The 14,216-nt window shown below is 39.2% G+C and overlaps 1 protein-coding gene across 1 annotated transcript; it reads right to left on the bottom strand.

Moving 5' to 3' along the window:
• Nucleotides 1–8,589: 8,589 nt before the first annotated feature.
• Nucleotides 8,590–13,505, bottom strand: hand2 (heart and neural crest derivatives expressed 2). The gene is made up of 2 exons (XM_088373571.1): nucleotides 12,453–13,505; nucleotides 8,590–9,597 (listed from the first exon to the last, which is right to left on the bottom strand). Exons 1-2 carry the CDS (start codon nucleotides 13,065–13,067, stop codon nucleotides 9,469–9,471), a joined length of 744 nt encoding a protein of 247 aa, XP_088229697.1. The 5' UTR covers nucleotides 13,068–13,505; the 3' UTR covers nucleotides 8,590–9,468.
• Nucleotides 13,506–14,216: the final 711 nt, after the last annotated feature.

The raw sequence follows: 14,216 nt of genomic DNA, 5'->3' as shown, positions 1-14,216 counted from the left end.
CAGGCCCGTTCTCAGCTCTTTGTTTGAGTTTGTCACGTTAGCATACCTATCGTTTAGCCTGTTGTTGCTATTTAATGAATTGGAGTGACACTGATGGTTTTATAAACATGTTATTCATGTAATAGTTGTCCTTAATCACTCTATATGTTACGTCAGGCCCGTTCTCAGCTCTTTGTTTGAGTTTGTCACGTTAGCATACCTATCGTTTAGCCTGTTGTTGCTATCGTTTAGCCTGTTGTTGCTCGTTCATGACTGTTTTTGGTGTGGGATTTTGTCGAATAAATTGCCCCCAAAATGCGACTTATACTCCGGAGCGACTTATATAAGTTTTTTTTCACTTTTTGGGGCATTTTATGGCTGGTGCGATTTATACTCCGGAGCGATTTATAGTCCGGAAACTACGGTAATCTCATTTAGAAAACAAAAACATACTACAGAATGATTAGGCTAAACCAGTGGTTCTTAACCTTGTTGGCAGTACCAAACCCCACCAGTTTCATATGCGCTTTTTTTTTATATGCAAGTTTGTTCGTTTTTTCAAATTCAAGACATCAATGTTTTCACTGGTGCACAAAATGAGCTGTGCATGAAAATCCCATTGTTCAAAGAACAAAACCAACACAATGCATGAACTAAAAAAAAAAATACTACATACCTGCAAATCAGCATGACTTCTGCTGTTGCCTTTGCGAGGCCAGTTCAGATATGCATCATCACGAATTTACACGATAAATCAGGTGTGTTCGGTCCTCTGCAGAAGAGGCTCTGCCGAACCCCTGAGACTGACTCACCGAACTCTTAGGGTTTGATCGAACCCAGGTTAAGAACCACTGGGTTAAACATTCAACTGCTTCATTCTTACAACACTTACAATTGTTGATACGAAGAATTTAAAAAAAACATTGCAAAATCCACTCTTGCGCCACTCAATTGTGCTTTCCAGTTGAGGGTGCAAGTGCATAGGGTTTCTAATTTAAAGTGCACCATTGCCCCGTACTTTTAAGTCCTTGTGCCACACCGGCTGACTCCACATTGATGGCCCCTCAGCTGAAGTACAGTGATCCCTCCTTTATGGCGGGAGATACATTCTAGAACAGGGGTCACCAACACGATGTCCGCAGGCACCAGGTCGCCCGTGAGGACCGCATGAGTCGCCCGCAGGACTGTTCTAAAATTAGCTCAAATAGCGGCATTTGTCAGTGAGCTGCATCTATTTATTTTACAGTCAAACCTCGGTTTTCAAACGTCCTGGTTCTCGAACAAATCAGAACTCGAACAAAAAATTCGAGATTTTTTTGCTTCGGTTGTCGAACAAAATTCGGAGGTCGAACTTCGCGAGATGAGCTGGGAGGACCCGAGAAAACCAGACCGCGCGGCCCGGATGCCGACTGACTCCGTTGTTATTGTATTTTCGTTACTTTGAGGATTGTATTAACCTCTAATCATGCCTCCAAAGAAAGCAAGTGGGAGCCGTAAAGCCATCCTAAAACACAAAGACGCTCTTAAAGCAATGCGACGGTGAGCGCCCGGCGCGCTGCGGTTGCGCGATCGGACCAAATTAAGCTCCCTGCGCACTGAGGTCCACTTAAATTTTGGAAAGTACATCAGGACTTATTTTATATATTTTCTAAACTTTAGCGACGGCTCTGTCACAATAATACGACCAGCGCGGTGCAGTTGCGTGGTCGGCGACGCGCTACTGTTGCGCGTTCGGACAAAATTAAGCTCCCTGCGCACTTAGGTCCACTTAAATTTTGGAAAGTACATCAGGACTCTGTCACAATAATGTGACTCACCGAATCCCTAGAGTTTGATCGAACCCAGGTTAAGGACCACTGATCTAAAGGGAATATTCTGCACCTTGTACTAATTTCCACAATTTCAGGGATGAGAATCCTCCGTGGATCCGCAGATTTCCGTGTTTTTTTTCCGTCGGGAGTAGCATTTTCGTGAATCATGTAGATCCGTTGAGAACATTTTTATATATAGTGTGTGTGTGGGGGGGGGGCAGCAGTCTTGCGACAACAGCTGCCTTGTTTTCGGCAGCATTTTGGCGCTACTTTCGTCACATCATTTGCCTACTCATTTGCCTAATTAGCAAAAGTTTTAGCCAGCATGGCAAAGGTTTTAGACAAAAAAGACGACGATCGTGCCAGGGAAATAGACAAGTCGAACGGGATCAGGAACTGCTTCAGATGGGCATGGCTCGAGAGCAGCGTCATCTTACAAATCGGAACACAGTCCGTAACCACCTGCCTGACAGAACATATCCGTAAATTAGATGACCCGGGGAAGGTTTTGTGCATTCTTTGTCAAGATGTGATAAGCTATGGAGGTCGCGGCGCTTCGAACATTAAGGACCACATAAAAAATATATATAAAAAAATGATGTTACATGTAAGCTAATGTTAGGCTATTGTCATGATATCGTTAAAGAATAAATCTTCAGAGATAGATAGATAGATAGATAGATAGATAGATAGATAGATAGATAGATAGATAGATAGATAGATAGATAGATGTTGCAAAAAATTAACAGTTTTCATCAAAAGGAAAAACTCCAGAATTGATTGTGCCATTTTGATGTATTATATTCACCTTGGTAGCCCACCAAGCAGGAATATTTTTTTTTTAACAAAACTGTTGAAATTGAGTGATGAAATTAATGGTTATAGGGTTGCTATACTGTCAAAATCCAGGAGTTTCCAGGGAGCTTTGCCCCCTGAGCCCCCTCCAGGGCGTTGCCCCTGGTCACCTGCGGCCCCCAATGGGAGCCTGTGGGCCCTGTGGTCCCCAATAGGGGGTCAAAAATCCCATGATATAGTGAAGCCGCTAAAGGTGAAGCGCAAAGTGGGATGACTGTATATTACCCACAATTCATTGCAGTTTGACCAATCTAGTGGGAAACTGGCGACTGTGCCAAAAACTATATCTTTTCAAGTGTAAGTATCAAATTAGTGCGAAGGCGAAGGCCTTTACACTTATGTTATTCTACACCATTTACTTTATTATTCTATTTCATTCTCCTCACTTTTTTGACACGCTACTCCTTCCATGTAATTCATCCGATTCACTCCATTCCACTTTTGACGTATTCCAAAATTTCACGACATGAACGCTTGCATTTCTTTCATCCAAAAAAAATTCGGTTTTCGCAAAATTCGCAAATTTACGGCAAATTTTTCCCCATTCATTCTTAATGGCACATTCATCATTTCAAATTTACATCATTCCAGTTCGAAATTCACATCATTCAGCACATTCAGATAACATTGGGGAAGATTTTCATCATTCCTAAAATTGCCAAATTAAAAAAATTCACGTTTTCATGTTTAAAATTTCCGCAAAATTTCACAAAATTTCGTAAATCCCTTCAAATTTCTACATTTTTCAACCGATTCAACCCGTTCAGACTTTCAACTCTTCATCTTTTGCCTACCTATTCCACAACTTCCCACTTATCAAAAATTCAAAATTTTCAATTTTGAAATTCAGGCCAAATTCTCCAAAATTTTGTTTTTCAACTCTAATTTCTACATTTTTCAACCGATTCAACCCGGTCCAATTTTCAATTGTTCATCTTTTGCCTACCTATTCCACAATTTCCCACTTACCAAAAATTCAAAATTTTCAATTTTAACATTCACGACAAATTCTCCAAAATTTCCTTTTTCCCTTCTAATTTCTAAATTTTTCAACTAATTCAACCCGTTTCAACTTTAAACTACAGCTATCCCCAAATATTTATTCAACCTCTTCGCCTTCACACGCATTTTCTCCAGAAATTGCATTTTCTAGTTAATACATATTCTATCAAATTTGAAATTTAATTGAATTTACAAACTTGTACCTACTATTTAAAGTCACCTACATATTCTATTGTAGTTGGTTAATTAGTGAACTTGCGCGTCTGCGCCGTACATCACGCAGAGGCCGAAAATGCGAGCCCCTGCCCGGGTTTTTACTTTACTACTACTTTACTGAAGTTTTAAAACTATTGTAGGTCGCAAACTGCCAAAGGTAAGACCAGTTGCCACAATCTTTGATGACGGATTCCAACACATTTGCGCAAGTCATGCACTATCCAAATCCTCTAGTTTTTGCACACTTGTACCCTGTGCGCTCAAACACTGTGCACTTCTACTGGGTGTGCACTTCACTGAGAACGGTAGGGTTTAGTGCAAGTACTGTACTTTGGACAGGGCCTGTGTTAGGGGCAGAAGCCATGTTTCTTCTACCCCTGTTTTATTGCGGTTTGCAAACAACATGAGGTGCATTACCGACACCTTCTGAAACTGAGTGTGGGTCTGGATAATCCTTTCATATGACAAGGTCGTATTGCACCATATCAACTCCTCTTTATAACGTCTCAAGCATTCATGGTATGGATGGATGGATGGATGGATGGATTTACCGTCCGACGGACGAATTATAATCCGTATTATATATAGATATATCTGATTCTGCACTCATTCGATGATGTCAGCGTGAAAGATTAGTTGAGATTTGGGGCATATCAGTCCAGGCATATCAGGGCCTGCGTGACAACCTCCTGTCCTCCATCAAGACACTGAAAATGGCTCTCACAGATAAGTCTTAAAGCATGACAATAACCCAAGTCATACAGCCACAGAAATAAAGGAGTGGGTCCATAAGAGGCATATGAAAGTCATGGAATGGCCGAGCCAATCTCCTGACCATCCATCCATCCATTTTCTGTTCTGTAAATAGAATGGTGATAGCCGATGCATCAGGTTTCTAAACATCATCCTCAAAATCTCCACGATTTGGAGATGTACAAAATTTATTCCCGATGTGTGTGCCAACTCAGTAAGCAACTGCAAGAAATATCTGACTTCTGTGTTTGCCAGCAAGGTTTTTCCCACCAAATATTCAATCATGTTTTGTTAGGGGGTTGAATACTTACGTATTGCAAATTACGTACGTAATGCAAATTCATTTTTATTTTTCATTCCATAAATTTTTCTCATATGTGTTTTTATAATGTTTCTATCACAGTTAAGATGGAGCTGTCATAAAACATCTGAAACTCTCCAATCATTTTTCAGTATAAAAAGTTTGAAAAACAGTGTAGGGATCAAATACTTATATTTTCTACACTGTCATCCTCTAACCCTACTACATTGAGAAGCGGGATTGAGATGGTTTTAAGATGTTTTGTTTTAAGATGCAACAACAGATATATTTGTAGTATAAAAAAATAAATAAATCAGTTTTCTATATTGGTCATATAAAACAAGAAATTATCTATTTTCTGTATTGATTGAAATTTTTCGTATCATACATCATACATTTTTCACATCACACATCACTAGTAATGACAATTTCTTGAGTACTAAAACTTTCACTGGGCATTCAAGACATGTCAAGGTACCAGTGTGCTAAATACAAACAAACAAACAAACAAACAAACAATAAATAGATAAATAAATAAATAAATAAATAGTCTATTGTTATTCTGGAAATTGACTGTTTAACCTTTGTTGTCATGGCAGGTGATCTGACGGGTTGGGTGGCAGGATATATATTTCCTTCCATTTTGGTGTCACTTCAGAATTCAGTTTCGCTGAAAACTTTCATGAACCTAAGCTATGATTGCTCATAAGGGATAACAATAAAAAAAAGGCCAACAACATTGCAAAAAAAAAAAAAAGGCATCTAGGGGGCTACAAAACATCATTCTGTGCTGCAAGTTTGAGACCAAGTTTGGTTTAAATATTGAGGAGTAAGGACAACTGAGTTGTTATAAACAGAAATCCAATTTAAAACCCATTTTAAATAGATACAATACACCATTCCCGGCCAAAGACATTGATTCCCAACTTTTTTGCTGAGAAACTGAATAAAAATACCCCAAATAAAACAACACACTAGACAAGAGTGAAAATACTCATTTGTTTGTTTTCCATAATAATTGTGTAAATTATCCAAAGACACAACCATCAAATGGAAAAATATTCTGCCAAAGGGGGTCATTCAAAGGTCATTCAAAGGTTCCTGACGCCAGTTCTTGCACCAATTTTCTGATCTGCAGTCTAACTTTAGCCATTATGTCCCACGTCAGTCTTTGTCAGGATATGAAAAAGCCTCTCAAACTTTCCACTTTTTTTTTCTTGTCTCTCTCCATCAACATACCAACTCGGTTGACAAATAAGCCCTTATCAATAGGTGATTGATTGACAGCTCCATCAGATACAATGACGAGACAACCAGGAAGCGAACATTAATACATGTTCTACTTCTAGGTATTCTTGTTGTTTTGAGAGACAGTAGGACATATTCTTAATCAATTCACAGAATATCCAGCAGTTTGGCCAAGAGAAGGTTCTCAAAATGCCTGTCTTTGATTGAGATGCCATATAGTTTATCCAGATGCGCCTGTAAAAGTGAACGCAGCAGTAAATAAGAAATCAAAAACATTGGTATAAGAACCACATGATTGGGAGACTATGAAAAAATACTAAGTCAAATAAAGCTGTTCTTTAAATTACCAGCAGTTGGGCTATAAAATGAATATTCATCCGCTTCCTGAATTATCTCAGTTTTGATATAAAAATGGAATGCTAGCTCATTGTGTATAAAGTTCTCACAATGCTTCAAACAAGAGCCCATTCACAAATTTACACAATGTTATAATTTGACAAGAAGTAAAGTAACCACTTCAGCCCCTGCACTGATGACACATCATCAGCGGCAAGATTCAAGAATTGAAGTTCTACAAATCAATGTATTTAATGCTCGAGCTGTGCCAGATTTAGTTTCTTTTTTTTAGATTTTGCCTGTCAGAACTAAAAAAATCATACAATGTTATAGGATATTTAACATAAGGTGATTTTTTTTAGCCCAATAAAATGTATCCGTTATCCATTGCCATTCAACAATCTGCTCAAAGACTTGCTATTGTTGCGCCAGCACTGTGTTTATTCCACGTTTTGTTAGAAACAAATACCGTCTTTCAACCCACATTCTCACAAAGGACAACATGTGAAAACAAAATATAGCACTATAAAACATGAAAATGAAACAGTTTCTAAGCACTGTCTGATGGATGTATTCAAAGATGGTATTCATTTTTTTAATTCATACTTATAAAATCCTACCACTAATTTGGCTAAGGACATTCATATAGGTATCATTATGCTGCATATTAACTTTGAACTAAAGATGATAAAGGGGTTCACAAAGCAACCAAACTTTCTAACAGATGTCGTTAAGACAGATGCTTTAGTTTGGGCGTCTCATTTTTAAATTGAAAACAGATCAAGTGTTTTCCAAGATTAACACAAAATGTGAATGATGTTTTTAATCATGGTGAACCATGGTAATTCTTGACAGTGTATAGCTTAATATCAGCGTAATGAGACCGCAGGGTTACAAAAAGTATATAAAAAAGAAAACTGTTATTTCATACTGATTCATTTCTGTTTCTACTGACCGACAGTAGGCAAACTAATTATTTTCTATAAGATTCTTTATTCGCCTTATTTTTTGCAAAGCAAGACTATACTACAGCAGCAATTGGATACGAACAGCACTCTTCAAGACAAAAGGGCTGTATTTGTGATAGTGAATTTAAGACTGACATTTTTTACCGAGTAAGACTATACTACAGCAGCAATTGCATGCCAACAGCACTCTTTAAGACAAAAGAGCTATATTTGTGATAGTGAATTTAAGACTTACATTTAAAATGGGAGATAATGTCTAATAATGCAGTCAGGTATGTTGTGTTAATTCAACCTTAAATAAACTGTCATTATAAGGTCTTTAATTCAGTGCTAGCTGTTTTCAGACCCTGCTTTACCCTAACGCATGGGTTGAGGATATATAGTACCTGGGATTACATTTCTGCACACTGAAAATACATATAGTAAATATCTTTAGAACTGAGTTTAATAAATACAGCAACAACAAAAACTCTGCCTTGAAACGAGTAAATCACGGCTCTGGTTATCCTGGGGACGGGAGAAGTGGGTACACGTCATATGCTCAACACTGCTAACACTATGATAAATTTAAACTTTCTTTGTCTGTGGAAATTAATAAATTTGGATTTATTTTCTTTTTTTCTTTTTCTCTCTTTTTGTTAACACCTCGGGCGCGTTCAGAAATTCGCACCTACGCCAGTGCACGACACTGCAAGTTGGTGTGCTCTGAGAGGAAGACTGCACGGGCTCCGCTTCCATCAATTTCCTAAGGCACCAGCACCAGCACACCGTGTCTCCAGTCGGAGCGCTGAGTGTATGCACTGGCAGCCAGTGTTTGGTGCCCTCGGAATTTCCGAATGACAAAATCAAGCAACGCACTGAATTTCCGAACGGTGAAACTTGAAGGAGGGTTTACTCAATATAGTTAACGTGACGACCACATATCACGCTTGCTCCAAAGTTTTTTTTTTTTAAATCCTGGTTATAGTACACACAGTGAAATGTACTTAATAAGAAGCCTTTTCGTGTCCTCACGGTGATGTAATTTTTATTTTTTTAAATCCAAATTTCCTATCTTTTTCAAGGCAGGTTTTAACAGTCAAACGGCAGCTAAGGGTAAAAAGAGCTCAGATTTCATCACTTTCCATGTAAACAGGTGGTGGTTTATTAAATTCAAAACACAGATTACATTCCATAATTAGCATTATTTACATTCCCACCACGTTCTTCACTTCACAACACGGACACCTTATCATCACAGTGACGTTTCAACATGTAAACTATATACACCCCAGCCCAGAAAGAGCCAGAGAGACAAAACATTTGCAGGTCGACACTACAACGACACAAACACTGCGGCGTGTACTAAGAAATATGATATCTTTTGGCTTCAGTGGAGTGGCACTTTGGCTCTTCCAAAAGGCCACATTGCACATAAATACGTATATCGAGTTAAATAAAGCTGCGAGCAAACTGACTTTTCATTTGTACAGAATGTGTGGGATTAAATTTGTGGCCCAAAGGACGAGTGGTTCTAATATCTTCAGGTAGTCTACTTGTGTTTATTTTCATTAATTAAAAAAGAACAAAACTCAAGGTTTTTTTTAAAATTCAGAAAATCGATTGACATGCAGTAACGCTGTCCACGGTTTAACCTCCACAAACCTGACGCGCTAATGTAGCCTACTGACGTTGGCAATGCAGTCAGTATTACGATGACCATTTAAATATCCCGTTGCAGTGTTTTGTTTATTTGTTAACTGAGGTAACAATTTAAGGATTTTGCAGGTCGAAAATGATAGTAAACAGCAGGTAACCACCCCTCGACAGGGATAAACCTCCATAATTTTTTACCGGGTCTATTTATTCATTTTCCTTGTGAGGAAGTGATGTGTGTGGCCCGAGGTCTATACTGGACAAAAGGCGATGATGATATAATTCATCTTAGAGCACCATGATCGTCCCGTTGCCGAAGACAGAGCAGAGGGGAACGGGGTGCAATTAACCTTCAGGGTGGAAGTTACTGCTTGAGTTCCAGAGCCCAGACGTGCTGGGGCCATCCTGTCCTCCCTTTAGTCTTCTTGTCTCCCAGTGACAATGAGGACGACGACGAGCAAGAAGACGATGATGCCATCTTGGGGACATCCACCTGCAGACAAAAAAATTGTTGCGAGAACATGAATTTGTCCTTGAGGGAAACAGAACAGTCCCATTGGTACTGTCGATGTACTATTTTGGAGTCTTCGTTTTTACACAATAGTTTGAGGCTCACGTGTTATTTATAACATAGATGGTTAACTTTTAATTTAAGCATTATTTGAAATTACGATTACACACAATACGGATTGTCAAACTCATTACTCAATAAATTAAAAAGTGATAATGTTGATAGTAGCTACACTCAGTTGTTTTCCATACAGTTAAACACATGCAGGCTTTTTTGTGCATCAACGTACATGTCAAAGAAAGAAACAATTAAATCAAATTCGTTTTCTAGAAATCTCACGTTTTACTATCCCTTTGTGTGTAATAATAATAGAATTGGAATGTACTATTTGTAAAAAAAATATATCCATGTCTCGCACGTGTAGACTCAAGCAATATGACAATATCGGTTTTCTTGCATTATATTATTTTTATATTATTCTGATATGATATGATATGATATGATATGATATGATATGATATGATATAATATGATATAATATGATATGATATTATCCGGCTTAATTGCCCCTATCTTACGGATCACTAGGTCAGTTTATTTCAACCATAACTTCGACAACAAAAATAATCAATACTGGGCGCCACCCAGTAAAACTGGATGTGCGCGCAACAGTAGTAAATATTCCAAAACATTTATTTAAATGTTGTGAGCGACATATGTCCTTCATAATTTGCAAAATAAATACAATGCGAATTCAAATTCGTTGTAAAATTTACTCACGTTGCCCCATCATGTTGAGGTTTCCATTGTAAAATAAAGCAGTTTGGCGGAGGTAAATTACCCAGAAAAAAATCATTTTTATTCAGCGTCACTGCAGTGATTGAAGCTCTGGAACAGCCACATTCCTGTGATTACGCGACATTAAAAATCTCCAAAATTGTAAAAATAGAAAAACGTTTTTCAAATGTAATCGTAAATTGACATTATGTTGCATTTTTCGTGCTCTGTTACAGTCACAAGAAGTCTCTTTCTATATACAATTCTAATCCTTATTTTATGTCAGCTCATTTCACCAGAGGAGTTTTCTTTAAATCGCAGTGTTCATTTCAACAGTTTTCATCACATTCATTAGGGTTAAAGAAATAGCTGCTGAAGCTGTAAGCCCCATCGCTCCAAGTCCAACCCACTAAGCAATAAACTGTACGAAATCTCGAATTCCCTGGCATGTTTCAAATGATTTTCAGTTTTGCACTTAAGAAACTTCACACTGATGTTATAATGTTCATTCCCTAATAAACGGTTTAAATTTAAACGGATGCCCATTGCATACCACACTGTTTGCTTGTCTGTGTGTAAGCACGTGCGTATATATATGTATATATATATACAAAACATAAAAATCTATTTTTTTAAATATCTAAATGAAATCTATTGGAGCAGGCAGCAGATTCTGGCCTTGGTCTTATTACTGCTTGGAGTATATATATATATATATATATATATATATATATATATATATATATATATATATATATATATATATATATATATATATATATATATATATATATATACATACACGCAAACAATGCTTCGATTTCCGCTTTATTGGAAAGCTTAAGGGGTCGGCCATTTAGTGTAATTCTGAAGTCATTTACGTGCTAACCCCTTGATTCTTAATGGTGCCACAAATTAAACGGAGCATTACTGCTGATCACATTCAAATCAACTTTAATGATCTGAGGTATCGATTTTCTGTCCGAGGAATCCTCTTTAGGCCTACATGATTTTTGGCACTATATATGTTTTTGCTTGCAGAGCTGCAGCCAACGAGTGTTATCAGTTTTTAACATGCCGGACAACATCCCCATTCCAGTAATTCCAATATGGAACAGGGGGGAAATTTGTCGCTTGAATTTAGTAACGCACCAGAAACCACAATTCCTATTTGCGTCAAGGACACGGGAATTGATCAATTCTTGCCCATACCATGCTACGTCGTTGTTGTTGTTGGTGATTTTTTTTTCTACCGTTTGATTCAATATTGGATTGGCATATCTTGGCTCGATTTAGAATTCCGGACAATAACGCATAATATAACTCACGTCGGTTCATTTTGCTGCACGTATTATTCACAAATATTTGATCGAATAAAACCCAGGTGATAAGGGAACAATATCGTGGAAAATGTTTAAATGTCTTACGACTAAATCCTAAGCGGTGCGTACATGTATGGCAAAAACCAGAACCGGGCCAAAAAGATGTGAAGACACAAAAATACGGAAAAGCCTTGCTGGAAATGAGTCACTTGGCTCCAAGCTGTCTGTGAATGGAAACCAATTTTCTGGCACAGCTCCTCTCTTATGCTTGATCATTTCGAGCAAACTTTATTGTGTACAACATCTTATAGTTTGACTCAGCTCAATGAGAATAGATATTTTTTTAGTTTTTTTTTTTTACAGCCTAATTTTAGTTTTTTATCTGTGCGTGTTTGTCTTATTTCCGTGAATCTTGTTTTTATTCATTTTGTTGTTGTGCTATTTTCCTAGGCTATAGTTTAGGGTTGTTATTATTACATTTTCCTTGGCGATTTGTCAGAACTTGGAATCTGCATCTGCGTGTAAAACATTTTTTCCCCCATCGCTTATTTGACTTCATCAAACATATCGTTTGAGTCTGTTTTTGTATATTAGGCGAGACTATAGTGGTTGTTTTTCTAATCGAAAGCTGTATAATCAGTTAAGTATGACAAACACGTGACATTATATTTTACGACCAGGCAAATTTATGTTAGTGAAACTTTTCAGCCCTGCATTGTCATGTAAATGTCGACTTACCGTGTCCCGCTTCCTCCGCTCCTCCCGCGCCTCCGTTTTCTTCAGCTCGGCCTTAAATGCCTGAGTGTCTCCGTGCTGGCCGTCCTTGTCCAGGATGTCCATCAGGTAGGAGATGTAGCTGGTAGCCAGCCGAAGCGTCTTGATCTTGGACAGCTTAGTGTCGGCCGGGACATTGGGGATACACTCCCTCAGTTCCGCGAAAGCCGAGTTGATACTTTGAGTCCGCCGTCTCTCTTTTCGGTTTGCAGTAGGTCTCCGCTTTACTGTGCGTGGATGTGCATGGTGGTGATGCATACCCACCTGGGCTCCATTAACAGAGATGGCGCCAGCTCCGGGGACCAAAGCACCGTGTCCGTAGTGGTGATGGTGGTGGTGAGGATCTAGGCCACCTACGGCCCCTGTGCCACCGTTGCCGTGGTAATCAGGGCTGTAGCCCGGCGCGAGGCCGTATTCGGTGGGCGACATATCCGCGTGACTAATGAGCCAGCTCGTGAAATAAGGAGGCGCTCCCGTGTCCTCGTGACACCGACCCGTTGCTGCCGCGTGCAGGGAGTAGTGGTGGCTGTCGTGGTGGTGCATGACCGGATGATGAGGAAAGCCTGATACTAAACTCATCGTGACCTACCGACGCGCGCACACAAACTCATGCGCACGCACAGGCGCTCTCACGTGCACGCACGTAAACGGACAACGCGCGAGCCCACACCAAACCTTTGGGGATGTTGCAGAATCGCTGTCTAATGACCTTTCAAAGCAGATGTTTGCACGATGAATAATTTCCACATCGCGACCGGGAATGTCCGCCGAGTCCAAAAATATGAGAGGCAGTACTCCGAGTAGAAAGGGTCGGGCTATCCCAGTGGACAGCTTCTCGAAGGCCCCTCGACTCTCGACATGGTTCTTCCAGCAACCAATCCAAATATATGTAGCGCTTCTTCTTTTTTCACTTTCAGCTCCTCTCACCGACACAACATCTTCAGCCGCTTGGGGCAAGGCAGGGTTAGTCAGCGCGGCAACCGGCTCAACACTACTGGTGCATACTGAGCGGACAGAGCGGAGAGAGAACGGGAAAGAAAAAGTGGGGGCGAGCAAAGAAGAGAGAGAGAGAGAGAGAGAGAGAGAGAGAGAGAGAGAGAGAGAGAGAGAGAGAGAGAGAGAGAGAGAGAGAGAATACGTCCGACGCGGGAGGAGAGCGTGCCTTCGCAGATTTCACTGACCAATGGCCAACCTTCCACCCTCCACTGGCCTCAATTGCAGGGTCTGTTTACTTGTCTTTAATGTCAATGGGCCCGCTAAGTAGGTCTGCTGGCACACCGCTGGGTCAACAGTAATGAGATATGTTCTTGGCATTGGAATTCGTACACCATTTACAATCATTATGTGGCCAACTTGTTTTGCATCCGTCAGGTCGTTGTGGAAAACTATTTGTTTTAAAACATTTTAATACAAATTCAAAGGTTACAGGGAATATTGGCACAGAAAACTGTGATTTTAATTTAATATAACTCCATGAAAATATTAAATCTAGGTCCAGGGGATGATCAAATTGTGTTTGTTTCAAACAGGAACACGTTTGAGTCTTTGTAAATCTGCTTGAATGTGGAGATTTAGTGCACTCACATATCATACTAAAGTTATCTTGTCCCATGTCAAAATATCAATTTCTGAATGACCAAATCTTATCATGACGTGAACTTTTCCTTTCAGAACAATAACTCTTACAAGGAACCTAAATTGAAATGCATGTGACATGGTTGGCTTATA

This window comes from Syngnathus floridae, chromosome 4, assembly GCF_059516105.1.
Source record: "Syngnathus floridae isolate MCC-2025c chromosome 4, RoL_Sflo_1.0, whole genome shotgun sequence".
In the NCBI taxonomy this organism is placed as follows: Eukaryota; Metazoa; Chordata; class Actinopteri; order Syngnathiformes; family Syngnathidae; genus Syngnathus; species Syngnathus floridae.
Note: the sequence above shows the minus strand (reverse complement) of the source record. Positions and strands in the feature narration are given on the sequence as shown.